Source organism: Lineus longissimus, chromosome 2 (genome assembly GCF_910592395.1).
Source record: "Lineus longissimus chromosome 2, tnLinLong1.2, whole genome shotgun sequence".
Classification (NCBI taxonomy): domain Eukaryota; kingdom Metazoa; phylum Nemertea; class Pilidiophora; order Heteronemertea; family Lineidae; genus Lineus; species Lineus longissimus.
The window spans coordinates 2035194-2061307 of NC_088309.1; the positions used below are offsets into that span (position 1 = coordinate 2035194).

General features: G+C 42.9%; 1 protein-coding gene and 1 non-coding gene across 3 annotated transcripts in view; one reads left to right on the plus strand and one right to left on the minus strand.

Moving 5' to 3' along the window:
• The window catches only part of LOC135500796 (LIM/homeobox protein Lhx5-like), a 108811-nt gene that overhangs the window by 63335 nt on the left and 19362 nt on the right, over positions 1-26114 (plus strand). For both annotated transcript variants that reach the window (XM_064792458.1, XM_064792450.1), the window contains exons 2-3: positions 6028-6218; positions 19094-19587. In XM_064792458.1, coding sequence (XP_064648528.1) covers positions 6028-6218; positions 19094-19587 — 685 coding nt within the window. The remainder of the gene's footprint in view (positions 1-6027; positions 6219-19093; positions 19588-26114) is intronic.
• On the minus strand, positions 3943-4013 carry Trnag-acc (transfer RNA glycine (anticodon ACC)). Its single transcript has one exon. It is a non-coding gene; the product is annotated as a tRNA-Gly (tRNA).

Genomic DNA, 26114 nt, shown 5'->3' on the forward strand with positions numbered 1-26114 from the left:
AATAAGTTATTCAAAGTTGGCCTTCCAATAAACTTCCAATGAAATTCTACCCGTATGTCAATCAACAATTTCTTAACAATTTAGGTAAGGTTGGGTAAACGTCAGCTATAATATTGCATGCATAGCCTTTTATTCATCTTTTTCTCCGTAATATAAAACAATTTATACCTGCACAATTTTTTATGATAATTTGACCGCCAGCGGACACCTCCCTCAAAAGCAAAGCTTTGGTTGCTGTGAAGGCAATACAAATGTACCGGTAGATTAAAATATCAAAATATCACCCACGTAAACACAATGAATGTGGGTTCTTTTAATACGTTTTGTTTACCTTCATGTTTTTCCGAAGATTTCATAACCCAGCATGAACACATAATTTCAGCAATACTTGTACATTTACATGGCGTTCCTGTCATCCTTCTCACCGATCATCGTTACGATCAAATAACTTTTGCTTTCTGACCAAGCACTTTTCACCGATTCTCCAAGCAAAAATCCTTGAGCCTTGCTACAAATCGTGATATTTGATGGGTGACTAGTTCGAGCTCCTTCCACCCTCAAGAGAGCGAGCTCTGATAATTTCATTGAGATTGAGTTTCCAACAACTCACCGCAGCCGCAGCTCGCGTTTCCTTGGGGCATTGTGCGCCAATAGCTAAAGGCAGAACCATTGTTGCAGCATGATATCAGCCTACTCCAGGATAGATGAAGCAGTCACCAGAATATAAACTCTTGTTACAAAAGCATGTGTTAAAAACAGAAGCCATTGTGGGCCCGTGCGTGGGAAATAAGAGAAGGACAATCGGCTTCCGAGTGGACCGAGGGATAACGGACAGGGATGCATTGGAAGTAACGGTTGGTTAGGCTTAAAAACGCTTAGAGTTCGAGGGAGGGGAAATTAGTGGATACTTGCTACATCTCATCTTAGTCAATGTATTCGGATGGTTACCACGACGGAATTTGTGCTGGCATGGTGTACAATATTTTAACGACAATGTTATTGAGTACAATCATGTACATGTAATTTGTGATCTGTGGCAGTACATTCGTGTACTTGATTCTATCAAGATCCTCAAGCTACCACCAAGATGAGCAGAGACACCATCTGGTCCACGTCCAGGCAGCTAGCTTTTCTCCAGCCCATTCTTCTAACAGCTGAGATTATCTGGGTCCAAGTGGCTAGCGAGAAGGAGGAGGCAAGTGCTATTGAGTCCGCAGTATTGTCTGCTAATACCACTGAACGAACATATGCAATGCGGCCAAAGCAGGGCTCGAATTGACAGTGACTCAGAGAAGTCCGTTCATCTTACGGACAAGTCCATTTCACATTACGATGCGGAAAAATATGTTATTTCGTGTACAAAGTTTGTCAAACATGTGCTGTTGGTTTGGGCAAAGTTTTGGTGGAATTGGTAGAGTGTCGTCTGCTGAAAAATTGATCAGGATGATGTTTTGATTGGGTCGATGAGTTCGAGATGTGAGGTCGAAGAACATGAACTCGGGCCGTGAACCGGGCATTGTTTATAGCGGGATCAGCTGGGAAGTTGCAGGGTGGTTCAAGTGGGAACTGCGTGATGTGCAGCGAAAAAGACCCGACTCTTTTCGAGTAGAAAAAGCCGAGGCGAGAATTTGCATCCTCATTCCTCACGCATACAGACAGGTATGGTCTGGCCTGGTTTGTGGAATTGGTTTGGTGCCAAGTAAACCGTCCTATAGAGTCACATTGCTGGATTCATATACATTGCAGGCATGTTCTGATATCTCAGTTTTAATGGGTTGTTTTCAGCTGTGGAACATCGACGCATTAAAAGACGTTCAAGCATATAGTTGTGTCAAAAAACTCTTTACCTGTTACAAGTAAAAATCATATAATCTGAACTCTTGCTTCACATCGTATCTGCTGCTTGATTTTCGTACCGAACGTAACGTTATCATCAAAAGCTTTCATCAACGTCCTTCGCTTCAATTTATTACAAGTCTACCGGTGTTACCTTTGCACGTCTCACCATGTTGCCTGTATCAAACTCGACCTCTGATAAACCTCTCTGCATCGTGATACCAGTTACAGCATCAAATTCACATCTGAGGTGAGATATCGCGAGAATCTCGTCTGATTAACGAGACAACTGATTAGAAGGTGGGAATAAACATCGTAAGCATCTGTGTATACATGTTAACCAAACTACAACCCAGGTAAATACATATCTCACGTAATCCTACGAAACGCGATAATCTCGCCGGTCGTGCGATCACTTTGTCAGTGATAAGTTGTCGCAAATCAAAACACCCGGATGACAGAGTAAATACCCGGATGGCAAAACAAACTGCTTGGGAGAATTAGCTACATGTCCTGGACCTTTGTTTAGTCTGAGCCACGTGCCTGTTTGTGGTCAGGAATTTTAAGAGCTAATTTTTCGGTTGGCATCTCAGTCGGTGCTATGCGCCGATACCAAAAGCTTTGTTTTGATTTGTCATAAAGAAAACTGCGTTTCCGCGCCGCGATCGAGACGTGGAGTCCATGTAAAGCCATGAAACGACACGAGAACGACCGTGGTATACATCACAAAGATAGAGAGGGAAATCATCAACTCCAGACACGGGGACTAATATCTTTCTCAAAACACCAACGGGTCACATCTACCGCACACAGCACGCGGTAAAAACAGTCTTTCCTTCTCTGGGAATATTGTCGTCTGCTGATAACCCTACAAAAGTTCCCATCATTGATTTTTGTATTTCTCAAGACGTTCCTGAAACAAAACAAGCTGCTGGTGGTATAGGTAATCGTTGGGTTGCTTGCTTCGTGTATCAGAGGGTGCTTTCTCACTGTTTATACATGGGAATGACTTAAAACGGTATTTGTTCAAGAAGCCGTCAGTGGCCTACGGAGGGCCAGAAATCAAGAAAACAATACATGTATAGCGTTCCATATGGCACATTTAGCGCCACCTAGAGGTTTTCAATTTGTGTTCCTATCTGTCGTCTTTCCATGAGTCTTTAGTATTCGACCGGCGACTGTCTGCAAGTCAGCAAATGGCGACTGCCAGTCACGCCAGTGATAGTTCTGACGCTGCGAGAGCTGTTCTATGGCTTCATCTGGCGATGCGTGCGCATGGCATGGAATGAAAAAGGACTGACTGATAAAAAACTATGTCGAAAACTTTTTTTAAAGTTCTTTAAATCAATTTGACACCATCAGCGTCGCTCGGCCCGCGGTCTCCTGGAGGACTGCACGGTGAGGTTGCCGTCCGCCCTTGCGTGCGTCATGTGGTCGGGTTATTTTACGCTTCGCCAGCGCGAACGCAGTGCCAGGTTTCAAGACGCACATTTTTAAGCGTGACTTGGGAACTGCACGTCCTTATTCAATAAATTTCAGTCGCTACCTGCCGTTTTTTCAAGGTTCAAAAACTCCCAAGCCGAAACCCGGTAAATTTGTTGGTCGATATTTCCAGCAGATTTTCCTTCCCATAGTGCTGGCTATGCTATGCTGTGCTATGAAAACCTGGTCCATACAATCTAAATTAGTTTACCAAAGCGTACTCTTGCAATTTTGTAGGGGCGAATTGAAAATCATTAGAGTTCAAATAGTTATTTAATCAATGCTGCATGAACTAATCCCTCGACTCCAGAAAATATGATATTTGGAAAATTATTGAAATAGTTTCTTTTCCCAGTAGATGGTTGGTGAGGTAATTTATTTTCAGATACTATGAGGGGATTGGGAGTACTACAGGAATAGATTGTTTCGAATTTCAATGCAGGTTACGCTCTGTTTCACTCGAGTGGATCAACTTTATTGGATTGCTGCATCTACAAATTATGATTCAGAAAAATTGGAGGCTCGATGAAAATATATTTTGATTGACGTACGTTTTTTTAATGAAATTTTGAAAAAGATAAAATCACCATGTTCATTGTACTGAACGTGTATTGTTGTAGAAGGTGCATCGGCCGGGAATTGAACCCGGGTCTCCCACGCGGTAAGCGAGAACTCCACCACTAAACCACCGATGCCTGTTGATGAGATACGAGATCAAGGTCCTAACTATAGGAATCAAGGTCCTTCTTCAATTCCATGCTCCACCACCGATGACCGGAGAGACAAAAGGCATTGACGTTCATTCCTCTACGTGTACGTCTGATTCCTGGAACATCGGTCACAGTGGTGACGTCAGCGTCAAGTGTTCATTCTGGGGCCGCACTACAGCCTGCTCTGGCCAAAAACTGCACATCTCTCCTTGTGCTATCGTCTTACCAGCTAAGCCATCTCAACAGCTACCCGACAGCAACCCTGTGTGGCTAACTCGTTCAATTGAGCCTACTAGAGAACAAGTACAAAGATTTACAATGAAACTCGACCCCCTCGAGTACATTTCACCGTGTTAGAACAACGTGGCTTTTCCCAGGACCACTTTACGAAGCTGCTTCTATCAGTCACAGTCCTTCTCTCGGGCTCAGCAATGTACAATTTTACAAAAGCTACGGTACAAGCCATGCCCGTTTTTTAAGGAACTTTGTGCGATTTCTCCGGAAGTCCCAATGTCTAACGTTATGGTATGGTACTCTATAGTTCCCCCGAGCAAAGACCGTTAATCGAGGGAAATTATGCACTCGCGCACATGGTCGTTTGATGCATGTAGTTCCTTAGTTTAGATGCAATGGAGGGCAAAGCATTGCATGATAGTATATTTTGCTGTTTTTCAGTGAATAACTGTCTAAGAACTCCCATATCGTATTAGTATATTGACTAGTGAAAATGAAACGAGCCGTGAGCCGGCAGGCTGACTCCACAAAGTCTGACTTTGATTGGAACAAGGCAAATTAGTGCTCTCTTAACTGTTTTTACACCTTTTTCTACAGCTGTATGGATGAACTTTATGTCTTTATGTAACCTTCACGCCCAGATCAATGTTTGTGGAATAGCACTTGCTCTTCGGCTGACATCTGTCAGAATATGTTGGCATGCCGCTCAGTCAAACCGGCCAACAGAAAAACACGGGCGTATTTGCTACATGTAAGCTGCTCTTCTCTGATCGGCAGCTACACAACAGCAGAAGCATCATATATACATGCGTACCGTGCTATACACCTAAGGAGAAGAGTCAATTGATAACGTTGTCCTCTCTAAGTAAGAAAAGGAGGTAACCATTGAACTGTTCGTCCTGTCTGTTTAGCAGGCTATACTTGTGATGCGTTTATCCACAGTGAACTCTTACTCGACCCTAAACGGCAAAAGAAGCGGTCCCAAATTACTGCTGGTGCCCGTTGCCCTGCACCGTGCATCTTCGAGGAGACTGCCATGACTGACGTGATTTCTCTTGTACATAAACATGTTCATACATTTGTATTGTACTCTCTTTACCAAGCATATCTTGTACCTTTCACGCCAAGGTACACGACTGCACATTAGCGGGAAAAGTAAGTTCCCAGTTGCAATTTGTCAGTAATTCTGTCGAGCAATATATAATGTTAATGTTGGAAATCAGTTGGGTATTTATAAAGGCAGACACTCTCGAAACCGATGAGTAAGAGTTACCTTTGGCGAGATATCATATGTGAGGATGCGATCTAATGAGTTTATGATCGACTTCCAAAATCTTAAACTGCATCTGGAAGTGTACAACCCCACAATCACGCGGCTGTCGGTTCGAGTCTGCGGAGAAATGTTTAGCCAACTGTCAGAGAATAATTCTTGGCAAATTATTCCTCACCTATTCTGGTCTTTATAGAGTGCTTGCAACACTTGTTTGTGGGTGTTAATAGTTTGTAATGACTTGAAAAACAAGCAGAAGACCACTCAGCTGCTTACCTAGGTAAACAAGATGGCTTTTTGGCCGTGTGCTCTTAAAGGTCCATTTAGTTCGGTAAACAAATTCTGCAACTGCTGCGTTTGGTAGAAAGAATCACTTTTATTGTTTTTGCTGTTAAGAGGGAGGTAGGAGCATAGGGCACACGCGAGATCACAAACCTATCGTAGATAGTCATTAACAGTCTTTAATTTCATTTTACCCGACCTTTATCTTTTCAGAAAATTTGGTACAAAGTGTGCTGGTTGTGGTCAGGGAATATCACCGAGTGACCTCGTGCGGCGGGCGAGAAGTAAAGTGTTCCATCTCAAATGTTTCACGTGCGTCGTCTGTAGAAAACAGTTATCAACCGGAGAAGAATTATATATCTTAGATGAAAACAGATTCATATGTAAAGAAGATTATTTAAAAGGTAAGTCTTGAGTTTCATCGTTCACTCTCTTCATTCAACTCTTTTCGAAGCTCTTCTCACGTCTAAACTCCTATAAATATGTCAGCACAGTAGTTATTTTCCCAGGTGAAGGCCATTTTGGAATTCATTGGCAGCCATCTTGAAATTCGCCGAAAAACGCGCAGCACAAATTCTACTCTCTTCTGATTGGTCACCAATATGATTATTATTTACAACTAATAAAAAATGTGGAAACGCAGCAATGCTGTAGACTATGAGGTTGTTATATGTATTAAAAAGGTAAATATTTCCATTGTTAATTGGTATTCGCCGGTTTGATTTATTGGCCAGTCTTGAGCTCATTCATCATTTGGAGCAGGATGAGGTGTTAAGATGGATGGGAAGGAATCTCGGCCCGTCGAGCGTGTCGAGAACTTCCTCTGGTGATATGCCTGTAAGAAGCTTCATTTGGTTTTCCTTCTCAATATGGCCAGTGTTTCCGTCAAACACAGCTAATGTCAGGTACAAAAAAACTTTATGAAATTGTGATCATCTGAGGGATTGTTCTTGTTAATCTTTTTATAGACAAACCTTCATGTATGTATCGGCATCCCTCTGCTTTCAATGCAACTTCCATGCATGCTGCAATGTTTGCTCGAGAAGACGAACAAAGACTCCCAAGTTTTTTCACCACATCCACTCTTAAACCATCACCGATTTCCTCGCCTCGCTTCTCTTCCCATCCATCTTACCCCATATCTCGTCAATCAGGACCAGTCTGTACAGATTCCCGCGCCCCATCGAGACAACTAGCCACGCATTAATTCATTTTTGATTGCCGATTGAACGCTTGGAACATTCGCCACAACAATGCAAGGAGGACGTGGCACATATCGTGAAGACATCACTGCAGTGTCCAACACATCACTTTATACTATAATTAAATGCAAGCGACAAAACGTTTGATAATGCCACTAGCCAGTGGGCAGGTTGGACAGATGTGATCCGTGGTCTCCTGGGAGTTGACAAAGTTTTCAACAAAACAATCACTTTTGCTGCTAAGACATTGCTGCATGACTGGCGGGTTGATAAGGCGGTTGGGGAATTGTTAGAGACTATCTTTGGTACAGCAAGTCGTCGGTAATGCTGGCCTAAAGCAAGAGAGTCACCATGTCAGCATGTTCGATCGCTTTGATCGTGTAATGTGGGTGATTTCTCGGCAGTTTTGCTGTTGAGGGAAAGATACCCGTGCATATTCAGTGTCCCAGCTAATGCCCTTGAAGCCTGCATCGGGATAGATACATATCAAACTACATGTACATGTATGCAGAATACTCCCAGTCGAAACGTTTACGCCATGTAACGCTATATATACATGTACACAATGTACGTCCACTGCGCGTGTTTACATATCATATCAGCTACCAGGCTACATGTATACAGATGAACCCTAGTTTCAAGAGTACATTGCTTGTGTCGAAATAGAGAGCTAAACATGTCAATTTCACTTACACTTTGCGAGAAACGCTAATGACAAGGCAGGTCTTAATGGGTTAAAGCTGTGTTCGACATTTTCCTAGAATAATGCAGAAGCTTGGATGCTTGCACTACACTAATCCTCCCATGTCATAAAATGCGGCAGTCTCCTCTTCCCTCCCGCCATAATACCGTTCATGGACAAGTATTGTGGACAAAAACTGGCAGTTAGGATCATTAGAGATTAAGGTTATCACGGTTGCATATCGGCGAGAAAGATTGATCAGGAGTAGAGCCTCTCCTAATCCTGTCGTTAGTGCTATTCGGAGGTTCCGAGCACGTTAGGGGGTTACAGCCCTGTCATGGTATGATCCGAGTGTGCTAAACACGGCTGTGTCGGTGCCAGGGGAGCAATAACATGCTGTAATGTGCGTGTTGGGATGGCAAGGCTCATGTGAGAGAAGCGACAAATGGAAGCAAATGTGAAATCTGTCACGGAAGTCAGCGACCGAAGAAAAAATATGTTGCTGCATTATGTGATTTGTAACACGGCCAGGGGAAGGCCTTAGAGTACCGTCAACAGTAATGTGGTTTTGTAAATCATGTCTTTGTTTGAAAAAGATAAAGTGGCATGAATTGTGATGAAGAAATGTAGGATTCGACCGTTGACCATGAACTTGGGAATAACTCCCGTCCCGTTCCGTCCGCAAGATGAATATGATCGTCATGCATTCTCTGTGGATCTTTATAATATGAGTTGTACCATAAGTCTCAGACAACACGTATATATCATGGCCCTGCCAGTGCCTCAGGGCCCACCAACCTCTTCACGCCTTCAATTTGCATTGTCCTGAGTAGGAGGATACGAAGGTTCCTCGGTGTCCTGATCTTGTTGTCATTGGGGTGTTTACAGGGCCTAACCCCTTTTAACATAATGGGGTTGTCGAGCAGGCCAGAACAGGCACAACAAAGAGAGTAATTTCGACAGTGACCTATCGGCCCAAAATCGCTTTTAAAGAAAAACAAATAATTTGAAAAGAAGATGAACGTCATTTTGCATTGTTATTCGGGTTTGTTTGAGAAGTTTCAGAAATGTTGTCATTTTGCGTCGCCGGAAGATTTCAACCGGCCAATATCGTCTTGTGAATGCTATACACAGCTAGCAAGCACGCCTGGCACTATACGCTACGCTTCACAGGCCCTTGTTTACCCTCCAGGCTTCGGTACAGGTGAGCGTCGTGGTCGGCAGGACACCCATGAAGGCATGAGGCCTTTGCCTATCGAGCATGCCCAATCTTCCGGAAAACATCCATTCATAAAATGATACCCCGTTGTATTCCCACGAAATAGATTGACAAAATTCTCGTCGGATCTATTTTGGTAAAACAAGCCCTTGTGACATGTTAGGCTTTAGAATTCCAATTTAGCGTTCTGTTGGTCTTAACTGTTCTTTTTCTGTCTAAGGGTGACACTGTCACATATTTCTTTCAAAGGGTGAGACATGATCTATAAAGACGAGAGAAGACCCCATCCTGATATCTGGGAAAATATTGGTGTTCTCCCTTTATGGCCATTGTTCCTCCATGAATGTCTCTTATTCTGAGCTGTCTAAGCTTGAATGGCCCCTGTAACAATATAAGCCTGTAATCCCCATGATCCGTCCGTATTCGACGGGACATGGCCCTGTCAAAATGTGATTGACAGGTACAAGAAATAGCCCAAGAACTGGCCGTCATGATAGTGTCTTAACAAGTTCAGATCCGCCTACCAAATATTGTGAGTTGGAACATTGCCGCGTCAAAATGTTACATTTACATGTTGGTATTCAAATTGGCATGAGTTTTGTTCAAGAAGCCAGAATGTTGAGAAGACGGGCAACGAGCGAAGTCGTAGTTTGTTTCTTCGTGCATTGGTAGACACCAAGTCGTATCTTATGCAAGAGTATCACTGAAGGAGCTTGCCTAACACTTCATGTGATTACCAGAAGTCTTCTCAGACAGATTCGCCAGGATAGTTGGACCATATCCAATCAGAATTAATAGATTCAGAGACCACTAAGAATTTGACAAAGTCATCTTGGGGAATGCATAACTATCACGAATCAGACCATATTCAATGAGCTATCTGCATGATTCAAGTGAATTCGCCTCCAGTCGATGTCTTCAGTACCCGTCACCAGCCGGTATCATATCCGAAGTTCATTCCAGGATAACTTTGTCAGAAATCGTTGTACAGTTACTTGTAGGTATTTGAAGCGAATGTACAGAAGAGGTGAATCAAGTAGCGTTCTGTTGTAACTGACATCGATGGTGCTCTACTCACCAGATTCACCGCTCTTCTCACAAAGGAGATAAATTTGTTATCTCCGTTTACCCGCCATCTTTGTCCGCCATTACAAACTGTCGGTGTCAGCTGCAAAACTGCTCCTTCTTCAAATTCAATCATCTTTTCAACAATGCTCCTTCAAACAGCACTTTATTAACAAATCTAGTCTATAAGTCCATCTCCTTCACGTCAATTTATTCTAACAAGAAGAAATGAGTGATAAAGCAAATCGGTCCATATCTCGACAAGGCGTTGGTGTGGTTGTTGGAGACTTTATGTACGACTCCAGCAACTATTGATCTGTCGTAAATACCATTGGAATAGTTTCATAGCGTTTATTTATTGAATTCGTGTAGGATCGGTTCTAGTGTTGGGCAAATAGGGACATAATTAGAGTGGAGTATGGAGAACTACATGCTGCTATATAGGGCAAAAGCCTCGCATAGATGGAAAATGAAGATGAAAAACATGTATAAGTCGTGTGAGGAGATTAGACCTAAACTGATGTAAAGACTTTCAAACGTGTTGGAAACATTCAGGGTGAGAGTAAAAATCAAGTTATACAATGTACCATATCGTTTGTTGACAACAAAAAGACGGTTTAGTTATTCTTGAAAACAATCGTGAAAGAATACAATGTGCGTATTTTGAACTAGCATTCCTTCTAAATTAAGTCTGGTATGTTCATAAATAAAAAGGAATGTTCATAAATATAACCGCGGCTTTTTCCTTGATATTCTTGTTATACATTGTAAATCTTGCTCTTTTAGCTTCTTTATTTCTATAAACATGAAAAACAACTTTTAAATAATTTCCACATTCAATCACGCTGGTAAATACTGTGGAACATTATCTAATCCCCTAAATCCCATTTAGCAGTTAGTCAGTATATATTCTTCGGTCCCCTCGCTTTTCCGACATGTGTTGGTATTTAACGCTCTCTTCCGCCCAAGGACATTGGTTTACCTTTCACCCCTGAAAAGGCCTTACACACAAGCGGTACACTCGTCCCCAGGTAGTCTTAAAGACTTAGAACAATTCAAAACTTGTCCATACCTTTATTAGCGGATAATTTAATCAATATTTTGTATAACTGCTTTGAAGTGCCCGCAGTTTTTGCAGTGAAGGTCCGCTTTTATAAACCAGGCTTGGGACAAAAGTTTAATTTTTGAGGGTAGTAGGTTTCCAATCGTGTGATCATTGAGAGAGTTGGGTGTTATTTGTGAGTTATCGAGTGGAAGACCAAGCTGTGATGGACGTCGGCTGGTGCTTGAAGTCTGTTTGGCATGATGTAGCCCCGGGCTAGGCGGCAATGGGCGGGGCCATGCAGGTGGGGCATTGCCAAAACGTCTTGCCGAAAACATCCCTAGTGTAAAACATTGTAAAAACAGCCAGTCAGAAAAAGCGGGACAAGGCGTTTTTTTACTTCCCTTGTCAGTTTTCATTATATCATATCACAGTTTGAGATGTAAGACTTTTCATTCCTGCCGACGTTTAGTCAATGAAATGATTCTTTTGAGTCTATCATTATTATTGGGGCCATTTTCTGGCAAATTCCTGGGACAAAAACCACCTCGCAAACCTTGTATAGAGTTGGTATGTCCTTTGAAATCTCCACATCGAGCGGATATGTCAAAGATTTGTCAGATTCGGATGAAAGCCGCCGTCTTAGCCAGATATCACAACCGGTTTTTTTGGTGAAAATCTTGATTCTCAAAAAGTTTCAAAGCAACAAAACGAAACATGGAGAAGAAGAACAAATCGTCTTTGAGGTTTTGACCGACACTGTCATTGTAGAATCACCATCACATACAATATTGAAGTTGTTCACCCGGTGCCATTTTCGGTTGCATCAGAAAGAGCATTTCATTCTTTTGCAGTGGTGCCGGCCGCACAACTTCTTCTACTCTTAGGTTCAACACACTCAAGTTATTCCGGTGTTGCACGGACCTATAGTTTAAAGAATGTTTCACATTTTCCTGACTTAATCGTTGATTCAACAAAACTCAGGTTGAATTTGCTCTAGGGTATATTGATATGTTTGAAGTCGTTTTGTTGGAAAACTTTGGAAGTTATCTCCATGTATCTGAGCTTCTCCTTCAACAAACGTACGATGTTCACCCTCATGTCTTTCACTGGTTTCTAAACAGTTTACTCGGCGCTTGTCATGACCGAAGGCCCAAGCGTTTCCTCTCTCAACATCTAAATAAACTTGGTCGGGATTTACACACGGTTAGCGCTGGCTGGTTGCCGAACCCTTGCCCCGGGGGAGATAGTGGAACTACATCAAAGACTACCACACCTGGGAGGTGTGAAATGATTTGAAACATTTTGTCTAACCCAACCGCAAATCTTCCATTTCTATTGAGTCGCGATGACTTGCGGTGAAATGAAATTGATTCTTTTCTGCTTCGCTGTAACCACAAATTATAGCTGCATTAATCTGCCATTTGAGAATGAAGTTGCAGGGTAATATTTAAGGAATGGAGGTTTTTCCTACGGTATCTTCGATTGATTTCGTTTTTGAATCACATATGCTTGGCGGGCTAAGCTTTGAGGACATAAGCTTTCCTCTCAGGCCTCCAGGCGTGCAAATGGGTCCAAAAACTTTTTTGAAGTTGTAACTAAAATATCCTCGAGTATTCTTTGTATATGTACGTTTGCTTCATTTGCGTTTTGTGATAAGAAAGTTTGATGGTTTATTTCTTGCATGTATCTTTCAGCCAGTATATTCTGCAGGGTCAGCACCTTTTAGCCAAATAACGTCTCTTAGGAAGGGGGCCTGAGATTTTTTCACCTTCACCCAAAAGGCCAAAATTAAAGGTGATTGGCCAATTACAGTTATAAAAGATCAAGATTAGGGCTTTCCCTGGGTACCACCCTGGAATACCAAACAAAAAAGAAGAGTAACAGGATTGAAAGGCACATAAGTAGAAAATTGGTTGGACGCTCAGCGAAACACTTCCGCGACATTCCTTCGGCCACTTAGAATGTTTTGGTGAGGAAATGCTGTTTAGGGCGAATCTTCTCCCGTGGGATTTCGCTTGCTTTCAATCGGCAACAATTGCCTCACATGTGGTGTTGAGGGCGTCACGGCACGATAGAAAGGGACGGGTCCCCCTGACGTGAAGTCACATGTCGATGTCTCGGGCTCACCCAGCGGAACCCAACCAGAGAAGAGCAGCAGCGGATACCCTATTATCAAAACTTAGTGCCAACGGCCTCCAAAAACAGAATTAGCCAGGCAAGCTTCTCTCGTCTCGTTCTATACAAACGATTTTCACAGCCTGCTGGTTATATTCGCAGCAATGGTTTGCGGTCGACTGAAATTAGGGTGTCACTTTAATTGCACATGAATACACCAATTTAGTGTGAATGGCCCGGGTATAGGTTGTCAAGCGGCTAGGTTTGCAGGTCTCGGCGAGACTTCGGTACACCTCGGAAGAGTTCGGAAAAAGACGTCGGGCGGAGAGCTGATTTGTATATTCGTGCAACTGTGTGTGTATACGTGTACTGAACACTTCAGTGTGTTACATTATAAACTAATAAAAGTGTTTGGGGCTACAAACTTCAAAATAAAATGCAACTTGTGAACTCTCGTGCTACACCTCAGCTGACGTCATCTGATATCGTAGTTCTCGCGCTCTCCTCATGTGAATCCACCGACTATTGCGGATCAATTGTATTTACAAATGTCTCCAATTTACTAATTCCCGATGTAAACAATACATCGCGGAAGATATCAAAAATTTAAATGACAAATAAGCTTAAGCGGGCAGCGATTAGACTTAGAGTCTTGGATTCTGGAACACGACCAGCAATCTCTTCCACAAACTTCAATCTTCAGTGATAAAGTATTGAATCCCTGCCTTACGAGTTGGACAGCGAGGCTAGGGTTTCCTAGTTAGTTTTCTGTTTTTGTCAAGTTCATTAATAGCAGGAAAATTTCACAGCCGATGTAAAGCGATCGTAAAATCAATGCGTTGTGCGCCGCGCCAGTAAAACAGTCTAAATCTACGGTTGTTAGTTGGGAATCAATGTCTTATTGAGCCAAGAAGGCCGTGGGCCGGCAACCATCGATCCACCAGGATAAAGAGCGCCGATATAGACAAGAGATAACCCTGCCAGACTCCTAATTGCAGTCTCATAATAGCTGTACTGAAATTTAAAACCAAACGCGCAAGCTGTGGTCTGCGGCAACTTGAACCAATTGGAAGAGAATGTCGCCTCTGATGACACTGGCCTCGTGTTAGGATCTGCTGTTCTTGATGTTGGCCATAACGTTTATCATACATGTAAGGCTGTGTTGTCCATCTTCATCTTTTCCTGAATTTCCAGTCTCCATGAAGCCACAACTGTGAGCTACTCACAGCTGTGCAGCGATCGAGAGACACCAAAGCAATATCAAAGAAAGCACTTTTTGTGAGATCACCTTGCTCACTGCTGCACTGTTTTGAAATGAAGCGATTCTCGGTCGGTCCTGTTATCCCGTGTTACACGTATTGGTGATCTTCAGCCGTGTGAATCCAGCTGCCTGCATCCTCTACAGCCACCCTCCTTCCCGGGACCGGTCACAAAGTGATGGTTCTTACGCCAAGTCTTGGCCCCTTGACCCGTAATACAGCCAGACGTACGCTTACCGAGTGGTCACCAATACGAGGGCGCTGACCATTTCGCGATGATATTCCAGTGATTTAGGTCGCCTCCCACAGAAAGTCGAGATGTTTTCGGACAGAAAATGAAGAGCGCTGACATGGATAGAAAAATCTATGAGGTTTAACGCGACGAACCATATACCAGATTCTCAGCAGTATACATGGGGCTATCGCAGGTGGACTGGTTTCTGAACAATAAACCTAACGGCGAATTCGTGATGGCTTCGACAATCAAACCAAGTCTTCAAACTTTGGTGCCGGGGAGTAACCCCAACGACGGGTTAACCCTGCTCCCAGATGGATCGCCATGAGATGAAAACAAGAGCACCCCAACCGTTTGTCAATGTTAGCACCCAGCTCATCAATATGCGAGCAAAGATAACAAGTGAACAGTAATCTTCATAAACTGTCTGACAGAAACATTCAGTTACAAAATAGAGGTCTTCTTAGTCAAATATTTGATATGTAGATGAGCTGTCACATCGGCGGGCTGGTTCACCTCGCGAACCACCCGGAACAGAAAGCCGACATCGGGCCCGTAACGCCTGCAGTTTTGGCACCTTTCAAGCTAAAGGTTGGCGTCATTCATGGCACTTTCACTGGGTCTCACCTCGCATGTTTGCGTGGGTTAGCTCAGTCAAGCGTGACAATGATAACGATCTCTTGAGGGAACGCCTTCCGCAGCCCTTCCCTTACTGGATATTTCTATAGCCCTGCTGAGATATCGGGCCACTCTTGTGGTGTGAATATGAAATGTGGATGTTTCGTTTCCGCCTTTATTAAGCCCCCTACCGTACGTTTCACACTTATATTTGAACATATATGTGAAAGTAACTTCATATTTGGAATAATTTCTGTGGGAAGGAGTCATGGGGAAATTAGACAGAAACAGATACTTGTCACCTTCGACTTAGTTATGACGGTTCTGATTGATTCCTCGAAATCTCCAAACGCATTTATAGAAGGTTGCAAGAATACCACCCATTCATTTGGCTCTCACTGAGAAGTGGTGTGTCGGTCAGTACTTGGAGAACGACAGGAAGTTTACTATCTCAAACCCAAGAGTATGATCAGATATTTACAGTATGGCTGACGAAGAGGTCGTTTTCACAGAAAGCATTAACAAGAAATTACTGCCTCGTGAAAGCTCTATATCAGATCTCATTATGCTGTTTGAACATATATCATTTCAATTGTCTCTGGTGCTTTGTTTGTATTAATGCATCGTGTGTCCCTTCCGAGTCACTGGCAACCCCTCCTCGGGAGTCGCTGTCACAGCTATCAAGCTATCGAACCGTGTGTCTCCCATTGTGCCGAGGCTAACCAAACCAGGGGTCGTAATCTTGAAGATCAGTCGCAAGGTTCTCGAAGTGCACGACATTGTACCTAAACCTCTTTAGATGTCCATTAGTAGTTTCTAACACTTTAGAGGCCAACCGACTTGCAAAATTCGCATCAGAAATCCTTTAATCCGACACACTTAGGAAGCAAATCATTCGAGAAATGAGTTGCCTGGCTCTGCCATGTGTTAAATTTGTCACAACATTAACCGACGTGAGTGGTTATGCATCATTTTCCTCGTTTATGGCAAATCATGTCTAATGTTATAGCTGCGTGATGGAGGGATATTGCCATCAATAAAGAAACTTAGCCATTCTGATTTTGCAGGACGAAAGGCTGGGCCTGGCTGACGGCCACAGCAATTCATCAACCATGAGGCATTAGATTTAGATAAGTCGTTATAAAAAATATGCGGCTTCTTCTGCAGCTTTCGCTCTGCACTTGGAGGTGTAATTCTCTAGAGAGTGTTCGTCCTCATGTTGGGATGATCCGTTTTGCGTGCCACCACATTTAGGCGCAAGACCATACATGTACCAATCGTCAAATTCGTGAGTTCTAAAATCAATTAAACAAGCATTGTTTCGGCGAAGATACGGATATCAAATATGCTTTTCTCCCCGCGATATTTCGTCATGCTGATCCACAACAAAGGTTTTGTTGTTTATCTGCATGAAAAAATATTTTCGGTCTTCGGATTTTCACGACGAAACAACATTTTTGTTTCTCTAAGCTTTGGTATTAATGACAAAATTCGAGGCGTGGCCGTCAATTGTTTTAGTTAGCTTTAGTATTCATAGAAAATCTAAATAATAACAAATTAGCCGTTAGAGATAATTTAGGGACTAGTGCAGGTCGAAGCGTAGTGATGCCGGCGATTGTTTTGGCTGGTATCGCAGGCTACCTTGCTCTGTATGGGGAAGCCGTTTCGGCATAAATTATGCAGGAGCTTCCAGCATGGCTTTCTTTGAGTCTGGAGAGAAACTTGAGCGGAAAACCTGTCTTTTCTCATGGCGCTATTGAAAAGTAATAGCATCAATGCTTGGTCGATGCTTCTAGCAAACTGTGGTTGGTTTAGTTTGGCCACCTTTGTTGATACAGTCGATTTATGTTATGCATCAGGTTCCTGCCAACTTTAGGTACATTTCGTGGCGGCTTTATAAACCATTGCCCCAGGGCTACCAACAGTCATAATATTAGCAATGGATGGGACACCAAGTTTAAGCAAATTTGGTGAAGTTATGCACTCAAATATCACAAGAGGTGAACACCAAATATCACTTTTAACGTTTGTGTCAAAATTTGATATTTTCCTGTACTTTGTGTTTGGACTATTTTGTGCTGCGAGTCATGAAGCCTAAAAGCAGATGTAGAACATAATCAAAATGTTGCATTCTTTTGGCATGTATATCATATCTGATATCAAGCTTTTTGTGTTATTCTACAACTGGTACACCGCAGTGATATAAAGAGAAATATTTTTGTAATCCTCACAAAACCTTCTTTTGACGGTACCAACAATAACGCCACATTTTGAAACATGATGTTTTGCAGGAAAGCCTCAGATCGTCTTCCTGTGACTATTGATCTGAGGGATCGCCTGACTTAAAACAAACTGGATGCGATGACTGAATGCTTTGAATTCCACGGACTTTGCATACTGGACAATGTAAATCGCCCACAAGTCTTAATCTTACTCTAAAAGGACAGAATTTAGTTACACGATATTTGCATAAAACCACCAAATCAATTCAGCTGGTCGCGATATCGACGAGCATGTAGCCAAGGCATGTTCCGGGGATGTTCGGGATTGTCGTGGTAGTTGTTTAGGATGGACCACGGCTGAGGAGGAAACCTGAACCGGGGCAGCTGTGTCCGCACCAACGCTAAAAGGAGAGATCCGCATCCGCACGATGACACTTTTAGGAGGCAGAATTCAACCGATAAAATATCGAATGTCGGATTTGGAGAGGGTGTATTTTCTCTCCGGCTATTCAGTGTGTTATTGATTTGGTTAGCCATAGCCAGTTCTAGGCCATCAGTTTTAAGCCCCTTTGGTTTAGGTTCGCCGTATCGGACATAGAATGAAAAACTAGAGTTAAGAGATTTCTACGTGACTATTCGGGTCAGCGTTTGATCAGGACTGTTTGCGCCATCGACCGTTGGTGCGGTCGATGCTGTAGACTGACTTTACTGTGTCCCCCAATTTCCTCTATATCCCCGGCATAATGTCTTTTAAACAACAGTTTTATTGAAAATAATCACATCAAACCTGATGCAAATGAGTCCTCTATCGTCTGTTGCCTGCAGCGGCAGAGTTAGCATGCGGTCCGTTTGAAGGTGGCGTGTCTCACGCGCATACAAAAGACGTATTAAATATTCATGTAGGTACGAAAGGTCTTCCCGTACAGTTCGGACGCCATGGGCGATTGGCAAATGTTCAGTGATTTCACCAATCGCATCCTTTGTCGCGTGTTGTCGTTAGAGGATAGGTTGAAAGTCTTTCGGGGATATCGATCAAGATGGTTCGGAAGAATATCATTGGTATAAAAAACACGAAAGAACTGAGACTGAAAAACATTGCGATTTCTTTACTTGATAGACAGATCCCTGCCAAGGAAAAGTTGTGGTCTTTTTCTATCCCGGGTTTATCCTCAGTGGTATTTGTCCTCGAGAATCGATACCCTTTCAAATAAGCTTTGGGGCACCGTGGATTTCCTCTCAAATCTGAGATGGCCGCTTATATTCTATCAAAAATACAAGATCACTAAGAGTTACATACATTCTCGTCCATAATTCAACATAATATCCTTCCAGTCGGTTTAATGCAGTCGAAACTTTTTACCCTTGGTATGTGTCAGCGTTGGATGATATAGTGCATCCGTGTTAAGGGTGAAATATTCCTGTGAAATCGTGGCAAGGATGGAAAGTATTTGTCTTGTTTATACATTCACTTCAACGATGTATCGTAAAGACGAAACTGCGAAACCATCGCAGAATGGAAGTGTAGCCTAGTGGCTGAACATGGCCTCTGGATCTGATGTATGACTTGTGATTATTTCGTGCTTTTGTTTTCTAACTCTGTTTCCTTGTATTTTGCAGGTGGTTCTGATGTAGAAATGGACGACCACGACGAACTGGACTTGGAAAGCCAACTAAATGACAATCCTGGTAGCGTGGCTTCAGACAAGGACCCTCTTCTTGACGATGATTGTAATGATGATGGCTCCATCATCAGTGGGTCGAACACTAACGTAGCCAGCCCTCCTAATCCGTCAACAAATGGTACATCAGTGGGGACTCCCTCAGTACCCTCGCCTAGGGAACCTAATAATAACAACACGAACACTAGTAACAAAGAAAACATGGACGAATCTCCCTTGATAAAACAGGAAACGGACTCAGAAACTGTAACAACTACTGGTAAAGATGAAAACAGTTCTGGCGGCGGAACAAAACGACGGGGGCCTCGGACTACTATTAAAGCTAAACAACTTGAGACTCTTAAAGCCGCTTTCAACGCCACGCCCAAGCCTACGCGGCATATTCGGGAACAGTTAGCTCAAGAAACGGGACTTAATATGCGGGTTATTCAGGTAAGAACAGAAATATATTATTTCTTGGGAAACTATTCTCGTTTTCTCGTGACTTATTTCAAGATTCCACAACGGTGTCATCCGGAGTAATGCGACTATGTCAGATTTTGTTTTCATCAATAATCGGTCGCCATATTAATTTAACGTCAAGCATTCGTGACACAAGGTGTCGTTCAATATTGTCGTAAAATTAAATGTATATGAATACAACCCTAAAATATAAAAGTAAGACTTTTTCATGATCAGAGGAAATTTTTCGAGTGTCCTAAAACTTTGATTTAGTTCTAGAATTACATGTTGGCAAGCACTATGCATAAATTTAGAATTGTTTTCGAAGGTAGCGATTGAAGTCCGTTCGGACCGGAACCCGATTTCCCGTGTTACCTTCATGCGTAGAATGACCTGAGTCAGATCACCGTGATGTGAAATTCTAGTATATTTCTGTAATGGAGATTGAGTGAGACCGGGTAGGGTCAGGAGGGCGTTGTATTGACGCGATGGGAATTAGGTATGAAACTTCTCTCTGACCTGAGGGGTCAACGCAAATTTCCAAAATCTTTCAGTTAAAATATCAGTCATAATTCTGTAGTATCGATCAGCTGAGAGGGTTGACACTTGACAAACAGGTATCTGGGATACTAAATCAAATTTAAGTAAATGTTTCTTAATCATTTCACAAATCTCATTTACATTTGAAACAAGTTTAACAAAATTGTTATTTTATGTCTTTATACTCCGTTTAGTCATCTATCATCAATGTCTCTAAGTGTCGTTTATTATGCATATGTTTCACTACATTCCCCATAAAAGCGCCAGAGGTGATGTAAATGATGGTCATTAATTCGTAACTCTCTGATTATATGAATGTTTAATACCCCACAGCTTCCCATAGCTTTTTGACTAGGACTAGTTGCCCCGTCGACGGCCTGGTTGTTGTCGGGTATCACAACCACCTGTCATGCCTGTGCTATGCACATATTTGACTAATGCATTGTCCCACACTTTATGTGACATATTCATCCTCAACGTTATGTATATGAATTCATTTGTAATGTGCATATAATGTTTTCTGGTGGATTGGTAAACACTGTTAGTATTCGGGCAAATGTCACGATCATGACAGTCATCTGTTGCTGGAATTGTATACGTCGACTGATGTTTAACTAATCAGGGCGAAAAGAGAAATGATAGTCAAATATCGGTTTTGCACGTAACACGGGAACCCTTTCTCGCATGTTTCATATGGTTTCCTCCAAAGGCGGCAAACTCATATAGATTTAGCTGCTTTGCCACACGGGCTCACCAAGATGATGTATCACAACATTTAACCGCAGCCGATTTATCCATCAACCAAGCTATCGATACGTGATCTATGTCCTTGTGCACCAGTCTTCCATGAGCTATGGAGCTGTCCCAAGGGGACGATGCTTGCAACTAAGTCAGCTAGTTTATCTATCAGAACAGCCAAGAGAAGGTTAACCAATATCATCAGTACATCAAGCTATGTCCCTGTGCCCTGGAGGTCGAACGTGGATGCGTCCCATGGGTGACTATTCGGCGCTGCTGCGCTTGGTGAGGCAGATAGTTTACCAATCTTAGCTGATCTCGGCAAGAGAACGTTAACAAATCCTTTGTAACGCAGCCAATCACTTTATCTTCCCATCAAATCGCTAGCGAAGTGTAAAACCCACGCCGCACATGTCGAAAAGCGTTCATATTGAGATTAGCTTGACAGGCAGTCAAAGGGAACTTGTCATCAGTTATAGCTGGGCTTTTACAGGGGTCAAAAGGGACCAGTTTCACAAGAACGCTTCGTTTGCACTGCCACATAACTATGGGTAGCTTGAGTTGATGCAGTGTACGGCGGTGACAAAATTAGCTGTCATCTGGCGGGACGGCACGCCCAGGCTGTAGGCGCTATTGTAGGGGATCCTCGTCTGTGACAAGGGTAGGGTCAGTGTGCTGGTCAATGTAGCTTGGACAATGGCTCTGAAGGGTTTGGAGCTGGGCGAGGCATGTTCATTACCTCCGAGGAATGTTTCATTAGCTTTGGATGAAGTTTGATCCAAAACAAACGCTTTCCTCTCATACGCTTTGTTGAAACAAAAACACTGTCTCAAGGTTGTGTATTGTTTCAAGATCCGATGAATCAGCAAGGAGTGAGTGCTTCAATTCAAGATCATGGGAGAGTTTTGATAGCTTTGTAGGAAGACCTTGGTCGAGTGGTCAGAGGATAACGGCGTAGGTGTCTCCAATGGCTCGAGGTTGGGTCCGGTTTGGATGAGACTGCTTTTGATACCACCCTCTGGTAACACCGCAAGGGTTCAAATAGAAGAGATTGCTAGTTTTGCTAAGTGTCTTGGCGGCTGTTCAGAAAGCCATCCAGGGTCGGAGTTTGGACGATGATCAGACCTGATCTCAGCTCTTGAAGAAAATGAAGCTTCAGTACGCGGGCCAGGCTTAGGATTAACTCTTAACACCGGCCGATCTTCGGCTCCTCTTTTCAAGTGACGCGATAAGGGGGCTGCTAGTCGCTGGTCATCACTTTCGGCATCAGTGGTAACGCCCGGGCTTTAAGCATTTGAGAAGGGGTTGCTGCCGTTACTAAAGTGCCACAGTCTCTAGTCCAAGACACGCTTTCCGATTGTAGTATTGACTCTATAAGGTGAAGGCCAAATGTCTCAGGGTTCACTTCCCATCCAAACAACCCAAAGCTACAATCTCACATGCAATGAAAACATTCACCATCCAACCACCCATCCGCCCAAATCACAAATATGAAATTCGTGCAACTTCTGATAGCGAAGGCGAATTCGTGCACTGAATCACCAAATGGCCAATTCGTCTGCTTTTGTTTTTACAAGGCGCATGTCTTGTATTGTTCTGAGCACGGACTGTTTCCCGGTTCATGATTCTGCAATCAGTGTCGTCTGCCCGTGCTTGGTTAGACCATGTCACGATGGTGTCACGCGAGGGCCTCGTGATGGTCCATCGTCTGCCCAGACCAAGGAACAACACAGCTGAAAGATAAGCCAGCTAATGCAGCTGGGATGCTGTCATTGTTTTGAGAGCAAACACTATAGGATGGACCGTATCATCCTTAATCTCCCTATCCTTGTCTCTCTCCATCACTGTATAAGAGATCCTCGATACATCCACCAGATGCAGACGGCTCATAAATCTACCGATTACATCTTTATTCGAAATTTTTCAATCGATATCTCGGGGAATTTGAATATAGCGATTGTTTATCTTGATTTGGAAATGACAAAGGTCCATAACGATGCAGCCATATGTTTCAAACGAAGACAATGAACTATCAATGGCAGTGCGTCGTGTCGAAATATTTACTGGTGTCAGGGCGATAGGCCTACAGATACGCCATGCCAACGTCATGTGCGAATACAATATTCTTTGCTCAGCATTGAGTACAGTCCACTGTAAGCCTGCACATGACCTCTTTGGGGTATCCTCGCTTACAAATCAGGCAATCCGGTTTGAGGGAAAAAAGTCCGCCACCACGTTTCATCATAACATAAAATATCTGAACCAAATCAAAACTTCCATGTGTGGACCAAATATTCATTATGGTATTTTTTTATGTGGCTATGAATATTGGCAATAAAAGATTCGCTAAATGATAAAGCAGATCGCAGATACTATCATCTCCATCCCCATATACTATCAGAGTCAGAACAGCTGTATGAGACAGTTGAAACTCCTGGACTGTGATGGAGTTCGATGCTCGCACTTCGATGGATGTTGATGTAACTTCGTTATCTTCGGAAATCTTTAAAGATCGTACTAGATATATCACTATATTCCGAACAGGTCGTTAAAGTACAATATGTTTGTATCACCATGATCACACCATCCACCACCTGCGTCCTGGTGGTTATGGTTATATGGAATTGAATTACAATTATTCATTTCTGGAACAGGTCATTTTCCGTTGGGCGAAGTTACATTCCATTTCGCTGTTGGATGACTTCGATTACCATAGAGTTAGAATCCGATTCGTTTCAGCAAATAAGGTGGTTACGTTCTGCTCTTTACCAATGAACTGGACAAAGACTGGACGTGGAAGTGATGCTTTTGTACAGTCCAAACAACTACATGTGCTAGACAAAGATTGCAAGTGATACATTTGTACAGTCCAAACAACTAGACTTGCTAGAAGTGATAATGTACTTTTGTAGAGCCCTGTACGATATAAATGTCACAGACAAAGTTTCATGCCGGCTCTCCCAGCGGGCTTCCTTGGTAAACTCTTATCTTGGATCTAAGTTTCAAGATCATTTTAAAATGTTTGAAAGCGCCGCCTGGGATCTCAGTGATAATAAGATGATATCCATGAGAAGCCTGGGGATTTAAAAGTGAACCTATTTGTTTCCGACTTGTTATATCACGACCAAACATCACACAATGAGAATTTCGGTGTAAATATCCATTGTCACATCAACTCCCGCAGGAGTGCGACCCGTTTAAAAGGTTAAAATTGAGCGCCTTGGGAGAGGTTGGCCCCGTATCTGAATATCGCTGGGGCGTTATCAGGGCTTGTCTCGAACACCACGGAGTCCCCCGGCCGCTGCAGCTAACCTATCTTGACAGCCAACTTGCCATGGAGTGCGGACTCCGGGGAAAGCACTGGCCTGTCAAAGATAAGGTTCGCATTCGTTTCGACATCAAAAGTCTCCCAAAGCGTCAGTGGTCTTTCCCTAACCGTATATTTTATACAGCTATTTAAAGGTTACAGGCTATTGTTGAACAGTTGGTGCAGTTAATACGCCTTCTGGTAACATTTTCTCCTCCAACACTCGCCCTCCAAACCCAGCTCCAAACATAGCAGAACTGTAGCCTACTTTGACTCTGATATCGCTGATATGAGTTTTGATTGTGCCATTGCTAAGTCATATTGCAGTTCGCTGGTAATCGAAATGCATTTGTTTCATAGCAGAGGTATTTCAAGAGAATTTGGGGCTTGGTCTGATGTATAGGCATTGTGAACTGTTTCTGGTATGACTTGGATGGCGAGTATACTGAGCCAGTAACTGTTGGCCTTGTGAGTTAGATTGTTCGGCCATTGACGTGTGCTAATTTATGGCATATAAATCGATGTTGGTAACTGGTGCAGCAGCATTCAGTTGACCTTCCCACACAATTAACGCCAAATTTAAGAACAACCATTTCGCAACAATTAGTCTTCTGGTCAGGTTCGTTCGGAGCTATTTTGTTTACAGCTAATTGACAGAAGTACCACAGGAGCAAATATAACAATGTTAACAGAATTAAAACACAGTGCCTATGTATGCACTTACATTGACGATATTTGTCTGGTACTGTACTTAAATGCCTTATCACGAGTACTTTACTTTGGGTGAAAGTAGATTTTTCGACAGCCTGGACTACGTCGTTTTCAATTGTGCTACACAAGTGGATAAACGGCAGTCAACAGGCAATCATGGAGAATTTTGACAATTTCGGCATTTTTCGTCCAATTTTCCGATTAACGGGCCAATTAGCCGTCAATCAAAAGACAAGGCACTGAGGCGATTTACCCGGTAATTGGTGAAAATAACACATGCAATTTTAGCCAATTATACCGTTGCGCATAGAAATCACCCAGTTCGGGCCAACAATGGATTGGAGGGTACGGGGTGCCATGGTAGCCCCCCGGGGCTGTTTGCAGCCAGCTCTTTAGCCCATGATTCTAGGTTTGCTGCCCAGACAATATTGAGACGGGCCAGGGAAAGAAAAATGAAAACGGCTGTCAGTCTGCGTTAGATTGAAGAATATTGAAAATGTGATCTCAAGCGAACATTTCGGGCAGTATTTTTTTGCGGTGATGATCACGAAAATAGTTTTGTTGACAACCTTAACTTTCATTTCAATTTTGTACAATTTGAATGTTGTTGCCTCACTGGATAGGGTAGCTCCTTACGGAAAGGTAGTTTGATGATTCCATTAACTCGGACAGTAATTTCACTGCAGGATGACCATGCTATACGCGATGTCGGACTGGGATGCGCATGGCCGGTATCCTTCTGCTAATGACAGCGACTAATGACAGCCTTCATGTATGGAAGATACTCTATAACATGCTACACATTGCTATACTGTAACGTAAAGAATGGATATGTGAGAATATCACACTTTGATCCAGGGCCGAAGGAACTCGTACCCCCAGGAAATATTTTAATATGCAAATTGTTTTAGCGTCGCGAAATGATCGTATAAAAATAGCCAGGTATTCTGCCCTAGGCCACGCGAGAATCAGCGAGACTAACATAAGTCATTTTGTTGCGTAGCAACCTCATTATTGGCTGTTTTTGTCATTTGCATCCATTAAGGTCATTAGGGGGGGGGGGTTATACTTTGGGGTAAGGAGTAGGACGTTTTGTTACCAGATTTTAGTAGGCGATTGAGTGGTCATTCCAAAGATTAGGTCGAACAGTCGAGTGTTGATTTCTGCTAAGCTTTAAATTCAAGATGGCTTCCGACTTGCCTGTCACGAAATACTTCTTCAA